This window comes from Apteryx mantelli, chromosome Z, assembly GCF_036417845.1.
Source record: "Apteryx mantelli isolate bAptMan1 chromosome Z, bAptMan1.hap1, whole genome shotgun sequence".
NCBI classification, from domain to species: Eukaryota; Metazoa; Chordata; class Aves; order Apterygiformes; family Apterygidae; genus Apteryx; species Apteryx mantelli.
Genome location: NC_090020.1, coordinates 25,740,711 through 25,764,027, shown reverse-complemented (window position 1 = coordinate 25,764,027; position 23,317 = coordinate 25,740,711). Strand labels below are relative to the sequence as shown.

The following is a 23,317-nucleotide window of genomic DNA, read 5'->3' as shown; positions in this document are numbered from 1 at the left end:
ACATAACTTCTCATCCCAGTTTTTGCCACAAGGATCATTGATACATATCAGAAAGGTGTTGTTGTTTTTTTTGTTTTGTTTTTTTAATGGGAAGACTTGAGTTGGGGAGTAGTTGCTGATGTCATACAAAAAAACAGTCAAGAAAGTTGGTAATTCAGGTAATCCCGAAGTGTGCTAAATGGAGACACATCTGAGTGAATATGTATGGTGTAGGCTTATTGAATTCCCTGTTATCAAACTTGCTGTCCTGCCTTCACTAATTAAAACCCAAATATTTGTGGAAGAAAAATCAATGTGTATAACTTGCTGATTTTATTTATTTTGTTAAACTCAGTAACTGAAAGGTAAAACTAAACATACATATGTGAGAACCTAGTGGCTAGATACATAGTTACCAGTCTCATAATCTAGTTAGCCCTAAAATGAAGTGATGTCACACAAAGTTATCTAGTAATTTGGGAAGACAGCAAATCTCATTTAGCTCTCAGCCCTTCAAATAACAGGGTATTAACTGTCTCTGTGGCAACTGTCATATTAATACTAGCGAGGTGGTTCATATAGCAAGAGGTGGAAGGAGAAGATTTGCTCCCAAGTGAAAATCATGTTCAGACTAGAACTGTGATGTCAGTTAAGTAAGGCATACTGCCCAAACTACAGATGAGGAGGCAATAGTTTATTTCTGTTTCTTGTGCCTAGCATACCACTTAAGGTGAAGAAAGACTTTGTAGTTCATTTCAGTGTATATTGAACTAGTTAATAGAACTTAAGTGAAATCACCATTTTCTTTGGAATAGCCTGTATACCTTGCACTCCATGGAGTATGAGCAAGGACTTTCAGATAGAAAGGTTTCCTACAGTAAACAGTTGATTTTATGTAATGGTGACCCTATTCTGAACTTAAGTTCAGATAAATTGTGTGGTTGCAAATGCAAGTACATATATCACCCACTGCTGAGACTAAAAAGTAAGGATAAGAGTACCGATAAAAGTAATCCTCTACCAAAACTTTGACAGAGAATGTAAAAACTGGTAGTTTTTAAAGAGCACGTAATCTAGTTTTGCAAAACCCTTCAAGAAACTGGTGTGCAAGTGGAAAGATTAATGGGTTTTTTTGTTTGTTTTTTGGCCTGATATCACTTGATAAGCTGCCCGGTTTGAGGCTCTAATTCCTGTATTTCCACCCACAAGTGTTGGACATCGCCGAACTCTTACTGGCCAGTTGAAAAAGTGGAGATTAAATTGTCAGACACCAGAGGCAGTGCCTGGTTTTCCTTCGGCCTGTGATAGCTTGACCATGATCCAGCCTTCCTGGATCTTTTTCCTAGGCTATTCTTAATACCTTGGCTAACTGCAATCTGTGCTTCCATCTGGGGATCACTGGAATTACTTTCTGTTGTTTGGTGGATCAGGTCATACTTGTGTCAGATGTGATCCTCCCTGTGCCAGTAGATACTGGCTTGGAAAGTACATGTCTGTTGTTCCAAAGAAAGCATCATTCAGTAGTGTGAAAACATGCTAAGAAATTTTGGAGATTGTATCAGCTCTCCTTGAGTCATGGTGTAGTTCACAAATAGCTTGCAAAAATTGTCTCAAAAATCCAAATGACTAGGAAAAAGTATATCAGGGAGGAATTACAATGTAAACATCATAATACCTGTTAGCAGCAAAGCGATTGCAGCTCCAAAGATCCTGTACCACCAGTGGAGTAGTACAGACTCTTTATGCTATAAATCTCATATATTTGATTGTCACCTTTTCATCTTCTGGGACTGCTGGATATCTAAAAGAATTTACCCAGTAGCTTGCTCATAAACTGTAAGCTGTCCAATCAGTGTTGGCCAGAATGCATCCCTGCTTGTAGTGGTCCTTATCTAAGGAGCACAGCACCGGATTTTCAATTGCATTTGAGGATGGATCTTCAAAAGATCTAAGCTTTCATGACGTGTGCAAATGTTGGGTGTCTAAATTGGAGCTGATTTCTTCTTGGAGAAAAGTATCTCAATGTTTGTGTATGTATGAACATACAGTCTGTATTTATCTCCTCTCTTAGCTTGCTGAGCTAATGAGCTGTAGTTCTCCTGTTTTCTTGCTGTCTTGTTCTTGACATCAAAATTAGGTTGATCTGAGCACTGGCAAAAATAATGCCGGTCCAGACATAGGTCTTTTCAATGCCAACAATCATGCTGTTCTCATCAGTAGGTTTAGTGCTAGCTTGAGCTGTTTTAAGATAACAATCGGCTTTTTATTTCAGGGTAGGGAACCCTTCCTTTGTTAGGGATCAAACTAGACTTAAAAATACAATTGGTAGCTGTACAAAAACGCACCTTAGCTGTGTTCGTGCATCCCCAGCACTCCCTCGTGCCTACGCTGCAAGCTGTGCAGCCCTCCTGGCCTCTTCCTTCCCTCCCCACAGCCAGCGCTGTGCACCAAGGTCGGTTTCATTGCACATCATGACCACCTCCTCTGTGCTGGACCATGCTTCCTGCACCTACCACTCTGGTTTTGCACCGCAGTGCTTGGCACCGCGCTGTGCCGCTTTCCTCTGGCGCCCAGCAATTGCGTTATTCTGACTTTCCGTTGATCACTACCCCATGGCAACGTGTTCCTCCAGCTGGCTGTTTCTGGCTCCAGCCCTTGCATGACGCTGAGTTTCCTTTTGTCTGCCCTTGTCCCCTACTTCTCTCCTGCAGTAGCAGATGTCAGGGGTTGAGAGTGGCTCATGGGCAGTAGCAACACAGAATAGGGAGTGAAAGCTGTGGGCATGGGGTGCGGAGAAAGCGCTGGGAAGCTGCAGGTGGAGGGGCATGCCATGTTGGATGGGCTGGGAAGGGAAAGCAGTGAGGAACCGACAGAGTCATTGGAGCTGGGGAGAGAGGCTGGGAAACATGAAATGTTGGGGGGAGAGGCTGAAGGAGGTAGTAGGATGGAGAGGAAGCTGTATATGAGCATTTCCAGGCACTTCAAGGGCTGGATCCAGTTGTTTCAATGGAGCAGTAGATATTAACCTTTTCTGTTTTATCTGAGACGGAGATATGAGCTGCCAAACACAGACATGATGATTTTAAAAGAAGGGCATAAAAAGAGGAGGAAATATCCTCTTAAATGCAGCTATGTGTCTTTAAGTAGATGTTTTCATTTTCACTGCTGGCTTGTCAGAGATGGCATTTTCTCTGCTAGAGGAAGAGCCACCTGGGAGCTGCATGTGCTGGAAGAGATTTGTACCTGAGAGCTAGTGCTCTCATTCTGCCATCTCCACTCCAGTCAACACAGTGGGTATACCTTTATGTTTATATTAGCAATTCTTACCTGTGAAAGGAAGGCTTTATTCATGTCTGTCATGTATAATTGCCTGCCAGGCTGGATTCACAACACAGGTGAATGCATTGACATTTTGTGGGTCTTTTATTTTTAATGCACAAATATTTTTTAGAAAAGGTTGCAGCAACTTGACTTGTAGGAAGGAACCATTTTACAGTGTGATTGTAACACAGAAAGTGTCAGTAGGCAAGATCATAAGAATGTTTATTGTTTTTTTTTCTTTTTCTTTTCTCTTCTCTGGGAACTGTTACAGGCACAGCTGATTGCACAGTCCATAGGTCAAGCGTTTAGTGTGGCCTACCAGGAATTTCTGAGGGCAAATGGAATCAATCCAGAAGACCTTAGCCAGAAGGAGTATAGTGACTTGCTCAATACCCAGGACATGTACAATGACGACCTGATCCACTTCTCCAAATCTGAAAACTGCAAAGATGTATGTCTCATTTTTCTCCATAACAGCACTAAGTTTGTCTGTATGAGTTGCAGACCCATGCTGGCAGAAATTAGAAAACCATTAGCGCTTCCTGTAAATGACCTCAGTGAGGACAAAATATCCTTCCCAGTAGGATACCCTGTGGGCAATTCTGTTTCAAAAGCAAACAATGAACAACAAATTTATCAGCAGTGAAATGATTTGCCATCTGTTTGTGTTCTCTTTACCAAACAATTTTCAGACATATGGGACACTGCATGTCAATGAAATGAGTTTAAAACAGACTGTTAATACAGTAAAAAATATAAAATGTGTGGAGGCACTAGTGTTTACTAGTGTGGTTGATTCCAGATTTAAGAATTGTATTTGCTGAAAGGATTTGCTGCTTGTTGTTATTAATAAAGATGAACCAGTGCACCATTGCAACACCCAGGTAATGGTTTTCCGATCTGCACTCAGAAGCTCATGCAATCTTTTCCTGATTAGCTCCCTCCATGAAAGCCCATTGCACCAGAGTTTCTTCTTCTCCAGCTCCCTCCATTCACATGCAGAAATGAGTTCTGTCTGGGATGTTCAGCATTAAACAAAATCTGTGATTTTAGTGTCAATTATTTCCTGTTTAAATACAACTAAAATGTAGTAAAATGTATACCTTATATTGTTTTGCCTTTGAATTAGGAAGACAGGTTGGAAAGTAGAAAGGGATGTGTGTCTTTTTGATTCATAAAAGATACAAATGCTTTTGGTGGGGAGGCAGTTAATTCCACAGTTGAGAAGAAACCTTTGTTTGAAATACTTTTTCTTGTAATGCAGGTTTACATTGAAAAACAAAAGGGAGAAATTCTAGGTGTAGTTATTGTGGAGTCTGGCTGGGGGTCGATTTTGCCCACAGTTATCATAGCCAACATGATGCATGGAGGACCAGCAGAGAAGTCTGGGAAGCTGAACATAGGGGACCAGATCATGTCAATCAATGGGACCAGTCTGGTTGGCTTACCACTCTCAACATGCCAGAGCATTATAAAGGTAGGGTGGATGTTTCTGGATGTTACACATTTTAAGTGTTACAGGCATAACAGTAAGTAGAAAGTATAGAACTATATGTTATTTATTAATTTCTATCAAATGTTTGTATAGCATGTATTACCATGAGTGTACTTGCAGAATTACAGTGCAAATTATACTCCATCTATTTTCTGAGTCCCAGAAGGGAGCTATGGCATTTAGTTGCATAGATAAGGATTCTGTGCAGAACTTTGGGCCCCAGGAGAATATTTGGTTCAAAAGGAATATATTACTAGATGTATGTCTGGAGACACTTAAAAACTTTACATGACAAATGGAGACCCAGATGCCTAGTGTTGCCCTAAGCCATTTTTGCTGTTTAATTGCCTCCTAGAATCTCTCTCAAAGGGAACTGAGTCTTTTTTCTTTTCCTTTTCTTTCTTTTCCTTTTCTTTCCTTTCCTTTTCTTTCCTTTCCTTTTCTTTCCTTTCCTTTTCTTTCCTTTCCTTTTCTTTCCTTTCCTTTTCTTTCCTTTCCTTTTCTTTCCTTTCCTTTTCTTTCCTTTCCTTTTCTTTCCTTTTCTTCCCTTTCCTTTTCTTCCCTTTCCTTTTCTTCCCTTTCCTTTTCTTCCCTTTCCTTTTCTTCCCTTTCCTTTTCTTCCCTTTCCTTTTCTTCCCTTTCCTTTTCTTCCCTTTCCTTTTCTTCCCTTTCCTTTTCTTCCCTTTCCTTTTCTTCCCTTTCCTTTTCTTCCCTTTCCTTTTCTTCCCTTTCCTTTTCTTCCCTTTCCTTTTCTTCCCTTTCCTTTTCTTCCCTTTCCTTTTCTTCCCTTTCCTTTTCTTCCCTTTCCTTTTCTTCCCTTTCCTTTTCTTCCCTTTCCTTTTCTTCCCTTTCCTTTTCTTCCCTTTCCTTTTCTTCCCTTTCCTTTTCTTCCCTTTCCTTTTCTTCCCTTTCCTTTTCTTCCCTTTCCTTTTCTTCCCTTTCCTTTTCTTCCCTTTTCCTTTTCTTCCCTTTTCCTTTTTCTTTTCTCTCTCTTTCTTTTTCTTTTCAAAATATTTTTAAAAACTTTTTAACTTTGAGTTAAAGAAAAAGGAGCATAATTATCCTCTGCAAAAACTACCCAAGTTATTTGAAAGTGGAAAGTTTTTCTTAATTTGGCTAAATGGTATACTTTACTTAAAAGAGCTTCCTTCTAATCGTCACAAGAGTATGTAACTGCAAAAAGGAAGCAGGTCCGCTGGAACTGAAGAATGCCTGAGGTAGCTGCAGCATAGAAGGGAATGGTATATAAACATCAAAGCTTCAAGAGGTGGAGAGTTTCACTAGGAAATGCTGGAGATAAAACTAAATTGAGTCCTTGATTGTATATTGAAATAATCCCACAGAGCTCCTCCACATTGTAGCATGTAGACATGTGATGTAATGCTTGTGTCAGACTATGCAAAAATCCTTCTCTGATTTCTAGGAATATGCATATTAAGCTTACATTTATTTTTTTTTGCTGGTTCCTGCTAGATAGTTGTATTTTGCAAAATCCTTTTTTTTTTTTGCATTCTGTATTTTTGTAATTCACAAAGTATTTGTTGTCCATGGATTGATTTCTTAATGCTTGAAATAAGATCTTTGCTATAAAGACTTGCCATTCTGGTTTCCAAAAATATGATTTCTGTGCTCTGAGGAGTAATGGATGCACAAGTCTCTGAACCTGCCATTTTAGATTCAGTGAATGCAAACGATACCCTGGAAGTGTAGTATATTAAAGCTATGGCAAAGCAGTCCTTTTTTGTGAAGAAAAGGAAAAAATAATCATATTAAATATCTCTGTGCCAGCTTCAGGGGAACGAAGCTGACTGCAAATTCAGGCTCTTCATGTTATCAGCTTTGCCATACTTCTTTCCTGTCCCACATCAGTTTTATTTCTAAAACAGTGATGAGTTTTGCTCCTCTGTGCCTTTCAGACCCTTTTCAGGTAGACTTTTGTTGTGAAGTGATGAGAATATTCTGTACTTTCTCAAAACAAAAACAAGCAAAAAGACAGCTTTGCTGTCTCCAGCTTCTAGAGACCCTTGTACTCCTTCCTTGCTGATGCTTGTGGCTGTTGCCATAGGAACTGCTAGCCATTTATCTTGTCTTTCTAAAGAAAAGATAGTTTGTGTGTTTGCACGTCTTCATAGCCATAGATCTGGAGCTGTTCATACAGCACTTCTGGATAACAACTAAATGAACCTCCAAGGGAAGCAATCTAAGCACACCTTTAAATGTGGCAGAAATATCTCAGGATTTCAGATATCTTTAGCATGCTGCAAAGACTCCTATGAAGAAAGTTTTATGTATATAAGAATGTCTTGCAAGTACTTCAAATAAGATTATTTTTATATTATAGATGCAAGCCCTGCTACTAATTTACCATAAACCAGTTGTAGACTGACAGAGCTAAGAAGAAACTTTCCATATGTGATGGTTATTCCCTAATTGTATTATGCTACTTATGTTTTTTTCAGAAGCACCTGGTGTTGGCTACTGTCATAAACAGACTCAGGGCTGATCTGCACAATCTATAAATTAGCCGTTTTCAAAAGACAGTTCTTTCTCTAAAATTAAAAAAAAAAAATCATTAGGGACCATATTACTTTTTTTTTTTTTTAGGAATACATAAAAATAAATTGTGTGTTCTTCAGGGGAAGTAAGAGTGTTGATATCATCTGTTTAAGGCATCTAAACTGAGTAAAACTCAGATGACTAAAGTTAGACACCTAAATCCCTCATAGAGAGGGGCATCTGCAGTGCTCCTCACCCTCCTACCCTCCTGGACGCAGAAAGGCTCCTCAGGCTTCTGAGTGCATGTCCCACCACAGCTTAGTGCTGGTTAATTAGCCCCTGTTTTTTACTGAGTGTGTTGTCACGAAGACCCGCAAAGGGCTGATGTATTTATCCCTGAGTGTGTGTGATGGGCTGCCAGCGCCAGGAGCAAGTTAAACACGGTGGCTGGGGAGAGGGGGCTCAGCCTGTGCTGCTGCAGTGAGTGGAGGGGGGGATTTCTCGCCACCTCAGGCTTTGTCATTTCGTGTTCACAGACCTGCTCTCCTCCAGCCGCCCCGCACGACCAGCCAGGCTGGGCTCAGCGCTGCCGGCGCGCGAGGGCAGTCGTTGTCCGTGTGGCTGTTGCGTCCACGCAGTTTAAGGCAAAGAAAATACACTCCAAGTCTGTTCACCCTGGCGAGATGCCAGCCTGGTGATTCAAATCACTGATGAGTCTCATTAAGCTCTGCAGAATCAGCATCAGTAAAGAGCGTGGAGGGACATCAGTGCATTACCATAGCTGCAGCGGGAGTTATTTTTCTGAATGAACCTTTGAAGTCAGTGGCAGGCAGCCATTAATTTCAGTGATACCCAGATATCAATTTGTATGTATAAAAGAAATTCAGAAGTAGATACTGGAATTGATAGGTATTGATGTAAGGGAAGGTGAAAGCTACTGTATTTTTTACATGGCAGTTCTTTCTTGATGTGGATTTTATTTATTTATTGAAAGCTTGAATGCAGCATTTTAGAGTAGAAAAATGTGTGTCAATTCTGTGTTAGACAGAGAAAAAGTCTAACATTGGGAGTAGATTTATCTACAAGGAAGAGCTCTGAACACCTGACACTGTGTAATCAGTCAGGTCAGGCTGCAGTCATCTTCACTTTTGCATTTGGGTTTTCACAGGAGTGTACAGCCAGATGCACTGAAGGCCGGTGAGGATCGTCTAGTCTGACCTCTGCTAGAGCAGGGCCAGCTGCATTGCGTTGCTCAGGGCTGTGTCCGCTTGGGAGTATTAATTGCTCCAGGGATGGAGATGCCGCATCCTCTGTGGGCAACCTGTGCCAGTGTTTGACCACCCTCACAGTAAAACAGCTTTTTCCTCCTTCAGTTTTCTTCTGGTAGCAAAGAGTTCATACTGAATGTGACCTATCTAGTTTAGAAGGGAGAAGGAAAGTGAATTAGGAGCACTGCTCATACAAGTGTTATATGAGGAGGACCTTCTGTTTGCTTGACAGAATTGCGTATGTCCCATTAGGAAAGCTACTTACTTGCAACTATCTTAGTTACGTATTTAAAGTTTCATTTTCTAGCAACAAATCTTTTTTTGCTCATCTGTGTAGACTTATTTCATATTATTCTTATACATGATTTGTGTTTTGAAATGAAGAAATTGCCAACAGGATACTAGGTTTCTTAAAACAAGTGTCGGCTTCTTGGCAAGAAAATTTGATATTGCATTGTTCATTTCACTGAGTATCCTGATGCCTGTGTCTGGTATTCAGTTATCCTGTTCCGTTACGATACATACAAAGCACTGCTTATTCAGGGCCGTTCCCATGTCAACATTTCAACAATCATTTTTTCCAGTGCCCGTGTTAAATGTTTCACCCTGTCTTTGCCAGCATTTTTCACAGTAATTTGTTTTTGCAGGGTTTGAAAAACCAGGCCCGGGTTAAGCTGAACATAGTTAGGTGTCCTCCAGTAACCACAGTCTTGATCAGGAGACCAGACCTCAGATACCAGTTGGGCTTCAGTGTGCAGAATGGGATCGTAAGTTGCTTCCAGACTATCTGGGGAAGCTTTAACATATGTGAAATTTCTTGTTTGTGTGTGACAAAGTGGGGAGAAAAAAAATGCTGTTCCCTTCCTCATTGCAAGGAGGACTTAGCACGTGTGTTAAGTCTAAGATACAAAAGCTGAGCTGGTTGGAGTTATTCTTCTCTTTGGTCTTCTGCTTACTTTGCAGCTTTGGAGTCAGTCAGAGGAGCAGAAAGGCTGTTTTAGGTTAGAGAAACAAAACTGTGGTTGAGGCTGTTTTCAGTCTGCATCATATCTCTAACCAAGCCATTGTATGGCCTCAAAAGAAAGATGCTGTCCTTGATTCTCTTTTAAAGTAAGGCATCTGCATCCTGAACATTGTTAAACTGTGGCCCTTCATGCACTCTTAAACTGCCAAACCACAACACATCTGAAGTGTAACCCAAACAGCCTCTTCTAACAGTTTCTTTTGCTCTTGGAAGAGAATGTATGATAGTTACTCTGTCACTAACAAATTTTACTTTGAATCAGCAATCATTACTTTTTAGACTTTGTTACAAGCACATGTATTTAAATTCTGAATTACAATTTGCAGGCAAAAATGGGTGAACTAAAGCCTCTGTTCCATATCCAGGATTTGATAAATTTGTCCTTTTCTTTCCAGATCTGTAGCCTTATGCGAGGAGGTATAGCAGAGCGAGGAGGCGTGCGTGTCGGCCATAGGATCATTGAAATCAATGGACAGAGTGTTGTAGCAACACCCCATGAGAAAATTGTTCACATTCTCTCAAATGCTGTTGGTGAGGTAAGAGTACGCCTTGGCAGTATTATGTATTTCATCACTGTTATCTCTTCTGGGCTGTTGTTGTTCAAATTTAAATAGTGGAAGTAAGACTAAGGACAGCACACCATTTCTTTTATTATTTGCCCATAGTTTTCATATGTTCTAGAAACACCCTGATAAAGTGCTCACAACTTTAGATAGTTGGTTGATGCTCCGTATTTCATAAAATCACCATCTGTGATACTTTAATAGGGGTATGAAAACTCCCAGGCTTCAGCTTTTCCTTCTGTCCTGTATGACCTTAGCAAGTTCCTTCCCCAGTGTGCCATGGTAGCATGCATGGTAGGATTAACTTGTTTTATCTTCTCTAGATTCATATGAAGACTATGCCAGCTGCCATGTACAGGCTGTTGACTGCTCAAGAGCAACCAGTTTACATCTAAGGCCGACACCTCACCTTCACAAAGTGCATGGAGGATGTTTTTCCTCGTTAGTGCTTGTGTCTCTAGTGCTGCATTTTTGTGTCTGCAGAGACATTTTTTTCTCTCTCACACACACATGCGCGCTCTCTCTCCCTTTCTTCCTTCCTTCCTCCCTCCCTTTTTCTCCCATTCCCCACCATTTCCCTGTTTATGGGGAAGGGGGAAGATATATCCATGGGACTGTTTTGGTTGCATCCCTTTACAAATGAAGCTTTATGCAGTTCCACATGCAGAATAGGCAAATAACAGCAGCAGTGTTCACAGCTGGGTTCACAAAAAGGATTAACTGTATTTGTGCTACATAGTCAGTTTTATTTCTGTGGCTATAATTTGACAACATGAGTAAGTGTTGCTAAAGCAAAGCTGACTTTACCAAATAATTACAATGATAGGGTAAAGTGCTCTCTTGGACACCACGCATGTTGCTTTGCTTCTCTTCCACTATTTCCCTACAGGCACTGAGCTCAATGTTAAAGTTTTTTATTTGTAGGGAAGGTAGAATACCAAAAGAATAAGTTTCATCCTCAATGAAGAATTACATGCTTATGAAGAATGAGTAAATGCTGCTGTGGTAAAACCAACTGTCCAAATGCACACCTTTTAATTCCCCTCTATCATCAATTCAGGATAACAGAACTCCAAAAGGTACTCTGGGACTTGCTGGAATGTGTTACAATTGCATTACTTACACCAAGTAATTTGGGGAGGCATTTTTTACAGCTGCCCCTCCTCACCCTGAGTTTCTGTCTCTTCATTTTCTTCTACTTTGTTTCTAAATGCAACATGTCTTTTATAGTCCCCTGCCTATTTTAGAAGTTAAATGAAATGGGACTGGGGGGAGGATCTTTAAATATCTGCAAGAGAAATAGCAAGGGGATCTCCTGAGTAGCTCCACTTTTTCTAGGCTCTTACTTCCAGATTTGGTGCACACAGCCAAGTGTGCCAGTGTATATAGACATTTTTAAAATTGTGCTTGCTATTTATGAAGCTTGAATATGAGAGATCTGCATACCATTATAAGTAATTTTGTTCTCTGAGCCAGTTTTGACATATATTTTTGTCCAAAGACCTGTCTAATTGTATCGACTTTTTCTTTAGTTCATGACATAGATAACAGTGGGAGAGGTAAGGTGGGAATCAGTTTATTTTGTTATATAAGTTAACTTGTGATTTTTTTTCCCATATGTATGATACTTAAAAGATATTTGCGTGTACTATATGCACTTGTATGAAGAAGATATACTGTAGGGATATATGAAATCTAGGATTTGATTGGCCTCTAACTTTCATGCTGTAAACAAAAGGGGAAAAAAGATTTTGTTTTGTTTTGTTTTTTAAAAAGCAGAGGCTCTTCTTCCAAGCAAGACAAAAAAAACTCTATGCTCTGTGGTTACATTTCACCAGGACTGCATACTGATGCTTCCACCAAAACCAAATCATGCATTTAGGGCAGGCTAATGCCTTGATTTTTTTTTTTTTTCTTTCTAATGAACAGCTTCTGCTGTGTCTGTGATAGAAAGGCTCAGTGAGATGCAAACAAGTGCAGGACAGACACATGCACACAAACACATACATGCACCCACTCCGGCCCTCTGTTCTGAAAATGTGGTGATGGTCACAGTCATTGGTTTCTCCAGTTATTGTGGGGTGGACTGTGCAGTGTAAGTGTTGCTTGCAGACCAGTAATGATACCTAGAGAATTCTCCAGATTCGTGGATATGGGTGTGTGTGTTTCTGTGTGTGCATGTGTGTGTGTGCGCACATGCATATTTCTGTCAGTGAGAGCCACTGAGCACTTGCTTTCCATCTGTTGCCAGAGGTCCATTTTTGGCTTTCAGAAACCATGGAAATCCATGGGCTAATCAGAGAGAAAGAATGAACTTTGTATTTCAGTGGGCAGTAAATATTTAAGGGAGATGATGGAATGGTGCATACACTATTGTAGTAAGTGAATATATTTTAGTGTGATATTAATGTACAATGACTTGATTTACTGCAGTTCTTGTTGTTACATAATTTAATCCCAATCTTGGAATAGCAGATTGCACAAGAGAGTGGTATTAGTATTTCAGGTTAGTACTTACCTCTGCTACCAGCCTGATGCAAATAGATAGTGAATGACTTGTGAGTATATTGTTTAACTGTAGACATCAGTTTATGATGATCATTTGAACTTTTTTCAGAACTTTCCATATATATAGTAATATATGTAAATATGATATATAACAGTGTATAATTCAGAAGATTATATACAGTGCAGCCTTTACATAAGTTGCCTGAGGAAACTCAGCAAACTCTTGAAGACACAGTTATCATGCTTCTGATTCCTGCTACGTTTACGCCCTCAGCTTCACTTGTTGCTTTTGTGGTTCTGTCCAACTTGTGTGGCAGGGTCTTTAATTCTCTCCACTAGGTGATGTTGGAGACCTAAACATGCAAAAGTACTTAGGGATGGTACAACTGTGCGTTTGAAAACAAGGCTATTATCTTGGCAGTCAAGTTTATGCCTCGTTATTGGCACTTGAGTGCTTAACCAGTTCACTTCACAGTAAATCACAAATAGGTGCCTAGCATTAAGGGAGTGAATAATTGCAGGTTCAGAACCTGGCAAAGAGTCTTAGTTGTTCCAATTACAACATCTGTGTAAGATTTCTATGCTGGGAGGTCTGTAGTGTGCGTACGCTCCTGATAACAGTCTTGTAAGCAATCCCGTTTCAGTTTGTAAAGGGAAAGAGTTTTAAGAAGAGTGAGCTCAAAAGGGAGAGTTGGCATTTCTCTAGACTAGTGCAGCATTTGTTAGATTATGTATGTGAATTCTTAATGGATTCAAAGGAACAAACTGCTGTTTTACATTTCCTTCTTCAGTGACAGGCCTGAAATTCTTCTTTCCTTCCTCACTGCTTCATACATTCTAATGAACTCTTCAATGTTTACATTAAGGATGAAATATCCTTTACACTTTTTTATTGGCAAGTTTCATGCCTTTTTTTTTTTTTTTTTGAATCTTGTTCAAATTTGCTGGGATTTCCAGATTTGTTTGCTGTTGGGTTTTTTTGCTTATTTTCTAAATTAAATAATATGTTTCTGAAGATGGCAGTGTGGTTGAGATCTCTTGTACATATTTAGCACAGTACCTAGAATATGAAGTTGTACTATTGTTCTGTAAAGAGGGTGAATAGAAATTATTGTAAAGCGTTGGGAAAAGTATAGTATTGTATTTGTAACAATATTGTTCTTTGTAAACACTTAACTCAATGATCTCTATATATAAATATAAATATATATATATAAATATATGTGAGCCTGGAATGTTGATACTGCACATCTACTGAATGTAATTCCTCTGATGTTTTTTTGCCACAGGTCTCTGACCTCTATAATGAAGCTGCAGTGGTTTGATTTGGGGGAGGGAGTGGAAGAAGATTTGGGGTTTTTTTTGTTGTTGTTGGGGGAGGGGGTTCTGGCCAGCTATTTTGTTGTGATGTATTTACTGTGCTACATTCCTTTATTTAACAGAGTGCTAATGTCTGTAAGATTTGCAACAATAAAATACAAAACAAAAATACCTCAGATGAGGCTGAGAGTTTGCTGATACTACCCTAAGATTTGCCTTGCCAATGTTGAATGCATGAATGCTTGGAAGGTATTTCCTTTTTTCACTTAGTTTGGAGTAATAGTATATTTATGTTTGCAGATATGAACCAATGCTATTAACTTTATTTTTAAAACTGCATTATTTTCAGGTAATAAATGAAACAGCTGCTCCTAAATGAAACTTACTCCGTATCTAAGGTTGCATCCCAGTTTTTACTGTGTGAACTATTACCAAGTTTGAATCTTCCAAAAATATATTATTGAAAGATACCTTCCATATGACAGAAATACTACTTCATTGTCTGAATAATCTTAAACATGCTTTTTTCATAAATGAGATTTTACTAAAAATACTTTTTGCTTTATTACCATTTCTGAAGCTGTTATTTTCCTTCCAGGGTTATTAGTATGATTTATTCTGAAAGACCTAACAGAGTTTGAATAAAAAAGACTTAGAATTGCAGTATGTCTGGCCTTAGAATAAATTGTGGGACTGCCTGTGCTAAAGCTGAGAAATATTTGTATAATCGGAGATTGATTATGAACAACATGATGGTATTTGAAAGTCAGCTAGCAAAAGCCAACAAAGGTGTGTTTCTTCATGTAAGGTCTCAAAGGACTTTCTGTGCACCACAGATTGTCATGAGAACTTTCAATCTACAGAAAAGAATATATATGCTACACTTGATCCAGAAGAAAATTGAACTTGGACCTTCAGGCACCAAGTTGCTAATCATAACATGAAATACACACATTGCCAAAACAGCCAAGAGAAGTACATCTTAACTTTTCACATTCTTTGCTTAAGTGATAGATTGGAAAATCTCAAAATATTCAGTAAATGGTGCAGAGTAACAGGTTTAACTCTCTTCCTTTGTTTCCCTGCACACCAACCTCCATCCTCCTCCTGTTTCTAAGCTAGTTTTCACTCCTGTTAAAACTTTACATTCTGATTTCTATATTGCATTTTTTTTCTACATTTCACTGGATAAGCTTAATTACAAAATTCCAGTTAGCAAATACAGATATAAATCTCACAGATCGTTATGTTAATATGGGGCATTTTTCTTGCTCTCACCCCCAGTGTTTTAATGGTTTGGACCCACGCTGGAAGAATGACTGACCTCCCCTGCCCAGTGCCAGCACCCTGAAATGCCTTGCAGGCCGGATGAGTGGTGCTGATAGTTTATGGGGACTGACACAGGCTGGGATTATGGCAGCACCCATAATACTGTGATTTAAATGTTCAGTGCAGAACATATTCTTTGGATTTTTGTTTCTGGTTCTTTCAGTTAGGCAAGAATAATGTCCCACTATTAAATGAGAAGATTACTGGAGCAAAAGAGCAGAAGGAAGAGAACTTCCTCCAGACAGCTTCTATTTTAATTACAGTTTACTAACTAAGAGTCTTATTTTATAAAACATAGTTATAGAACACTGAACAGTGGTTTTTATTGAAAGCCTGTTTTGTATCTGAGTGTCTGTATTCATTTAAACCATATTACTGATAAGTGGCAAGGTCTTTAAATCTTGCTAGTAGCTGCTGCCACAAGAAATGGATATGATTCCTGCACGGGTTATCAAACTTAAGAGCCAAGAAGTTTTTTCCATTTAGTAACTTTAAAAAAGGTGGAGCATAAGATGCCTAGATTGTGCATGTGCATCCCTGGTAGATTTTTTTTCTTCCTCTTGGACAGTGTAACAACTGTGGAACTGTAGGCCATAGGGTATGTGTAATAGTCATAATGCATTGAAGAAACTGTTGACTTGGAGACTAGGGTATTGATGAGATTGGTCAATTTATGTATAAAGAGATTATCCATGAATTTGTATTCTGACCTTTCTGAGGGAGGGCAGCAGCAATTCTTAAGAAACCAAAGAATCTTAACGGCTAGCATGTTAATTAAGATATTCTTCTCTGAGCTTTGTATTGTCAGTAACTGCAGCACATATGGGAAGAGAACTATGGCTTATACTTAGAGGTTGATTATTGTTGTAAAGCTCAACCTTAAGTACTGCTGTTCTTGTAATATACTCTAAAAGTGACTTTTTTTTCCTTTGCTAGTACAATGTTTTTGGATATCCCCCCCTTTCCTTTGCCACTAACCACCTCGGTGTGACTCTTCTCTGAGAAATCTCCTCCGTCAGCTCTCTAGAATTTTTATTTGCAATATTGAAACCTAGTATCTATTTTAAACATTTCTATTCCAGTTCAGCCAAACAACATATCTATGGTTTATGCTAATTCTTCTGCTTTCACAGCAGCAATTCTGTGCAGTATTTATCCCCACTGTATACTTTTACAGATAACTGAAGTAAGACAACAGAAAAATGTGGCTCTGAATCCTAAGCAACTGGCTGACAAGCTTGTGCCGTTGCCTTCCACCAGCCTGTCATTTCTGATAAGTCTGAATGCACATGTGTTATTTGGGCAGGGAGAGTAGGGACAAGACATAAGAATGACTTTTATAGATGGAAACTGAAACCAGATACAGATTTTTTTTTTTTCATTTTAAGTCCATCCTTCTTGCTTGCACTTGTTGCACTGATGTTATTCCTACACTTACTGCACTGATGTTGTTCTTATCTTCTCTTTATCTTCTCACAGTCTTTTCTTTCCTCCATATTCTATCCCATACAACTTCTTCCATGGCCTCTGCGAATTTCTCTGCCACATGAGGAGGTGTCTGTTCTGCTCCTTCTCATGAAGGGTTTCCTTAGGCGAGACTGCACAGGGGACTTGCCCTGACAGCAGTGGAAGACATATGGTATGACAGACAGCAATGAGTATTGTGTCCCCCTTTTTTCGAATGAGGTGGTCTGGGGCAAAGAAGGCAGCTTCTCTCCCACTAAAAAATTTTCACTGATCTGACTAGTGGCTTTTTCATTGGACAAAAAAGTTGGAGAAAGACTGTTATGGCATCTGTGTTTGAGAGAGTGCTGTTGGTGAAGGGAGAATGTTTTTCATTGGTTCTGAAGGCCACCTGGAAGGGAAATGAGGCTGCATTTGCAATTGGATTGCAGGGGAGAAGTTTATCTTTTGAACATAAGGTAGCTCATAAAGCTGGTAGGTTAATGTTAAAAAAAGAAAGTGCTGGTAGGAGACTGGTTCTAATGAAAGAGGTTTGCATAAACTTTTTCTTGAAGAGGGGAAAAAAAAACTTAAGTAAATGAAGATAATTCTTCTGTTGCCAAGGGCTGCACTGTCACCTGCCTTAAATAGGCTCTAAACAGCTTGTTTGCAAAAGCTTGTCTACAAAAAAATCCTTGCTAATGAAGACCCATGTTATGCTAGTTTGGCACAGTATGAAATTGTGATGATTAAAGTTAGCTGCTAGACATCTTGTACCTCTTGAAACTGGTGCATGTTTTAGAATTGTGGAAATAATAGTATTAAATGTGTTAAGTGTCCTTAACAGGATGCAACAGGATTATTTTGTGCTAGATTTGCTTCCTATCTACCAATATTTCTTATTCTCTGGATCACTGTGCCAGAGAATAGTAGTAGTCACCTGTCAGAAATGGGGTTGTAAATTCATGGCAGTCAAGCTGCCATGTTAGGGTTTAGGGGTGGTTCAAGGAGCTGGGTGCTAGCAGACAGAATGGAATATAAATATATACAAAACCCTTGCAGTTAGCAAGAACCTGATTGCCCAGTCCAAAGCTGGTATGGTTGTCAAGTCACTGGTGGAGAACTGAGCATAGCCTGATTAGAGAAGCTCGCCCGCTTGGCATTCAGGCCAGTCTCCAAGAAATCTGGGAATTCCAGTACTACTTTTGTGCACTGATTCAGCTACAAAAAAATTGCAGGTATGTTACATAAGATATGTAGAGAACAGATGGCCTCCTGACCTGAAATAAAGTGTCCTGGCTTGTGTATTCTGCCTCTGAAGCTAGACTGTATACTTGTAGAGCACACTGGACATAGACCTGGCCCAGGTCTCTGAAACACTCAATGGGATTGGCATTAGATCTTCTAGAGAAGCCTGCGATAATAAAATATGGGTGGTGAATATTTGTTCAGGGAAGCTGACAACTCTGAATATATATATATTTTTTACCTTTTCCTCTTGTGGAGCAACTTCTGTTGCCATCTTGGTTTTTTTCAATATCTGTTAAAGCATGACTGACTAGTTCAACAGTTCATGGTTTTTGCAGCTCACTAAGGGAACAGCAGCTTACCTAGACAATAACTTGATTGATAGGTTTTATAAGTAATTGTGTTTTACTTGTCCTTGAGTAATTACCCTGTCAATCGGAAATTAACTGCTATGGTAAACAAATAATTTATTGAATTCTGATTTTATTTTTTCCTTTTACCTGAAGCATTTACCTACCCTTTGAAACACTGTCCAATAGCTGCTAACCTTAATTCAGGTTAGTCCTACTCCACTGAGATGGTAAGCAATTAAGTGATTTCTAATCAGGTTTTTCAAAGCTTAAATTTATACTGCAACCTGACTTAGAGCCCAGGGACCTTGCAGACTTTTTCCCCAATAAGTGACAGGGGGTTATACTGAATGTAAAACCAGGCATGAGCTGTTAAAAGCTACTGGAAACAGTGTTTGCATTAACGGAGGGGGCATAATTCTCCTTTACTACAACCTAGTTTTAGAAGGGGAATGATAAACTAGGAAGAGGAAGCTAATATGGAAGATCGAGAAGAACTCCCACTTAAGATGATGCATGTAAAAAGAACTTGAGTGTTAACTGTAATGGAGTTGAAAAATTTAATAGAGCTGAGGTAAGAGCTACTACAGTGGAGTAGTGGGTTCTTGTGGTGTTTTTTTTTTCCCCCCAAGACAAGAAAAAACCCCCACAATTTTTTCTGGCTGTGTTCTTACTTCTGAGAGAATACATCAATATGCCCATGCTCCAGAAATCTTAAGAGCCCTAACATAAGTGCCTTACCAGACATGAAAGAAACCCACCAATTCCAGAGTAAACATTTTATTTTACTCAAGTTATCATCTTTCATGAGTCAAACTGCATGAACAGTTTCTCCTTCTGAAGAAGCTTAATTAAAATTCACTTACTTATAGCTTCATCTAACAATTATTAAACAGCTTTCCTACTGAAAAATAAAAAGCTTTAATCTTTAAAATAACAGCAGGAATACTTAGTCATCCTGCTGAGTTCCAGAAGGCTACAACTAGCTTTGGAAATAAACACTGTGTGCCTGATCCCAGCCTCTGGAAACACTTCGTGTATTCCGAGTTAGCAGCATACATACAGAATAGAGCTTGACAAGTAGCTGCAGTCAACAGCTTGAGTCAACTGTCTTATGCATTTATGTATTAGCCAGGGAGTGTCAACTCATGGGTCACTTTGGCCTAGTGGCTAATGTTGCCAAAACAACATCAGGTAGTTATCTGCGCATTTGCAGAGGATTGGAGATGGCTGTGTGAATGGTAAATGCTTTCAGCATGGATGGCTGCTGATACATAAGAAGCACCTCTACTAGGAAGTAAATTGCTAAAAATCAATGAAGCAACAGTAATTTACACCATATAAACACGGGCATTGACTCTGACCTGTATTCTTCAGTGAGATACAAAGTGCACACATGCATAACTGTTTTTGCCTCACCTCAGATAAACCAAGGCATAGAACCATTCTACCATATCTCTTGTAAACTGAGTATCAAAAACAATTGCATCCTAAGTGGTGACAGACTACAGAGGTGCAAAAGAACAGTGTATCACAAACATGGTAGTTGCACCTGAATAGCCCAGTTTAAAGGCCAGCTTGGAAACTGATAAAAAGGTTTTGTAGAGTGAGCTTCCTCTTAGGAGTCTGAGCAGGAGGGTATAAAAAGTGGATTAGCAACACATTCTTCCACCTACTTCTCAGAGATGATTTTCCTGTTCAGCAAGTATGTCTGACAGAAATGCTCTACTGAGGAACAGAGAGAAATCAACTCACAGTACAGTTTCCCTTACAACTCCAATAAGACTGTGAGGCCGTTCATGTTCTAGTCCCTGGATCCTTCTCTCTGCTAAGTGACTTTCAGCTGTCGTAAAAGTACTCAAATCACCACAGCTCTCCAGGTGCAGCAATCCAGGATGTCGTCTAAAAGGTAGCACACAGGCCCTTGATGACATTGCTTGCTGGGCAGGGACCATCACCTTTAAAAGGAAAAAAAGTAAAATGAGGTTTGTTTTCAGGTTCTATTTCCATTAAAATAGCTTCTTACCCAATACAAAGAGTCTAGTTGTAGATTTTTTTTTTTAATAGACAATACTAAGTGATGCCTCATTAATTTTGGACAAGTGACTGGTATTTGCTAAGGAGGTATGGGAAGAGCAATCCTATGGGAAAAAACACCGAGTGTTTTCATTCCTCACTTTTCTTTCAAAGAAGCTGCACAAGAATTAGCTCACCCCAAGCCAGGCATACCAGTTACTGTTTCATAGGAATCCAAATGTTACTTCCTGCAAAAGTCACGGGATTGTAACAAGCTTCAGGCTAGTGTGCTCTGAGGAAGATAAAGATTTAAGACACCCATAAGGAAATGTGTTTCAGCTACTTTTGTCAAATTAGTTGATGCTTATATTGACAGTAGGTGGCAGTGGGAAATCTCACTTTGTTTCCAAAACCCAAATTATAATTTGTTTTTTTTTTGTGAGAACTCAAACCAAAACCAGCTCTTATAGCAAATCACTTGTACCATATTTGAATCAACCCATCCTTCAAATGCTCTATATGCTACCCAAACATTTAGACAAAGTCTGCAATATCTAAACTTTTAAATACTCATTCCTTTAATGTAAGCCCATTATTTTCTGCTTTCTGCTTTCTCCCCTTAGTAATAGGACTTAAATTTATCCTGCAAGCCCACCACAAAAAATTGCTTCTAGTGCGTTTTACATGAAAATTTTCTTGTTAGTCTCTGTTCTTTCCAGCTTCCAATTATAAAAGCTTTGTAATATCTCTTCCTTCTCCCCTACCATGTGCGGTATTATCATGTTTTTTACAATTCATGATTCCACCACACAGGACTATCATCTCCTTCAAGTATGCATGCTGTTCAGTCTTCTGAAAAACTCTGCCTGGTCCTGTGGGATGGGCCTCTTGTATGTTCCCCAAATGAAGCCGAAATAATAGTGAAGCTAAACTGGGTTCAAAAATTTGAAACACAGTGTACATTTGGAAATGTACACTCCCAAACCAAGGCCGGCTTTGGTTTTGCACATCATCTTGAATACAGTAATAAAACTACCTGCTCAAGAAAGGTGGCACTGGTGATAGCTTCCACCATGTGTTCTTCATCTGATTTTAAAACAGACTTGATACTTTCCACCAATTCATGTATGTCAGGGGTCATGCCGCAGGAGGACTGCCCTAGGAAGCGTGCTACAAGCAGCTTTGTGTCTATATAGGACTTATAGTCTATCAAAGATCGGGGTCTTGTCCTCGAAGCTCTTGCTCTCAAACTCCTCCGCAAAGTGACAGTATCAAGTTCTGGTTTTAATTCAGTCTGAGTTGCAGCTTCACAGCTTAGCACTGGACCTAAAGACAAAGATCAAAATAAACAATTATTTACTTAGTTCACAGTACTGATAAACACATCCTGTGAGATTTCAGTACTGATTCAGTGATGATTTAGTGCACAGTTTAACCAAGTAAAACTTAAGTAAGTCTGGCACAATCAGGGTTGCAGGTATTGCTCACTCTGTACTGGATTTACTTATTGGAGAAAAAACCTTCAGCGCATATCATATGTCAAAAAAAGAGTCTGGAGGAACATTTTTGTGGAAGTGAAGTTTGCCATTTGTATACATCAGTTCCCTTCTCTTTTGCTTCTAATCAGAATGATTAGAGTGGAAATGAGCATTTAGCATTAACATTAACATAAAGTCATACAAGACAGGTTGAATACAGTTTGCTAGTAGTCTCCTAAACTTTATGTAACTTAACTTAACCAGTCAAGAGGGCTGGTTACAAGCTAGCTGGAAATAATTTTTTCTCAAGCTGGAAACCAGTAATATTAAAAAGTGGAAGTTATACTTGAAAAAAAAAATCCATTCAAAATGACTTTGGGAGGGCTAAGCAAGGGGTAGCAGGGAGTCAATTCCACTGCTTTTAGCCTAAATAGAAGTCATTATTGTTAAACAGATAAATAAATGAGAGGACTTCTTATAGATTATTCACGTAGTCCTTTAATGTTGGCATTATGCCAAATACAACAACAATTCCAGCAGAAGAGCCAAAACCTTCCTGCAAGAGAGGATGAACTAACCTGAAACAACTTCCCTTGTTAAAGGAGCTGACTTCCATTTCTGCAGCAGCTATGTATTTCACTTTCAGGTCCAATGCTGAATAGACCTAATCTCAATTACACATTAAGCCTAAAAGGCCCAATTGCTTCTGATAGATGGATTCCATCTACAGCAGAAACACCCTGTTCTGTTTCCACAGCTGTGAATAGGCTCTGTATCATTTAACTACTGCTTCAGCAGCAGATTCTCTGGAGTACTGTGGTGGAAGTGGATAGGAGGAAGGCAGAAAAAAACATGACACAGTAGAGGCATGAAAACGTTCCATAGAATAGTGATAATCCATACAGGCATGTTCTCAATATTCAAAATAAATGGTTGTTACTAACATGCCACCTCTCCACTTACTTCTGAGTGCTAAAAATGTATCAGCAACTACTGTGGGGATTCCAAAGCCCTCTAATAAAGACTGCAGGACTCTGACTAGATTTTTAAGACTGTCAACAGAAACAAGAACTGTGCAGCCACACCAGCAGTTTTCCCACAGCAACTGAATTGGATCATTGACCCCCAAAAGTAGCTATGGCAGAGTTCACGGGATGTCCACTGTGGGAGTTTGTTTGGCTTGGGTTTTTTGGGGGGGGGGGTTGATGCTATGAAGGGAGAAGAAAAGTGATTCAAATTTAGATGCTCATACCTAAGCTAATTTTGCTTTCAATCATCGCTTGCATCAACACATGCCCTTAAGTGGTTTTAGATGTTACCATAAAAATGTCCCAAGTTTTCCCTCTTCCTCATCTTCCCTCCTCCCCCAAACAGGTAATACCTAATACAGACCCTGTTCTCAGCTGTGTAAGCCTAAAGGGAAGCTCGACTAAGATGGGGGGAGGGGAAGGATATGATGAAGCAAATTGTTTGCTCTAA

The 23,317-nt window shown here is 39.3% G+C and overlaps 2 protein-coding genes across 2 annotated transcripts in view; one reads left to right on the top strand and one right to left on the bottom strand.

Moving 5' to 3' along the window:
• APBA1 (amyloid beta precursor protein binding family A member 1) overlaps window positions 1-14,486 on the top strand; it is a 41,883-nt gene extending 27,397 nt beyond the window's left edge. Inside the window, exons 7-11 of the mRNA XM_067315898.1 lie at window positions 3,572-3,751; window positions 4,565-4,777; window positions 9,207-9,326; window positions 9,979-10,119; window positions 10,470-14,486. Coding sequence (XP_067171999.1) covers window positions 3,572-3,751; window positions 4,565-4,777; window positions 9,207-9,326; window positions 9,979-10,119; window positions 10,470-10,541 — 726 coding nt within the window. The 3' untranslated portion in view covers window positions 10,542-14,486. The remainder of the gene's footprint in view (window positions 1-3,571; window positions 3,752-4,564; window positions 4,778-9,206; window positions 9,327-9,978; window positions 10,120-10,469) is intronic.
• Window positions 14,487-19,138: 4,652 nt separating this feature from the next.
• Window positions 19,139-23,317, bottom strand: part of ENTREP1 (endosomal transmembrane epsin interactor 1) — a 29,686-nt gene continuing 25,507 nt past the window's right edge. Inside the window, exons 10-11 of the mRNA XM_067315814.1 lie at window positions 21,397-21,686; window positions 19,139-20,302 (exon numbers count right to left, since the gene is read on the bottom strand). Of these exons, the coding sequence (XP_067171915.1) occupies window positions 20,096-20,302; window positions 21,397-21,686 (497 nt within the window). The 3' untranslated portion in view covers window positions 19,139-20,095. The remainder of the gene's footprint in view (window positions 20,303-21,396; window positions 21,687-23,317) is intronic.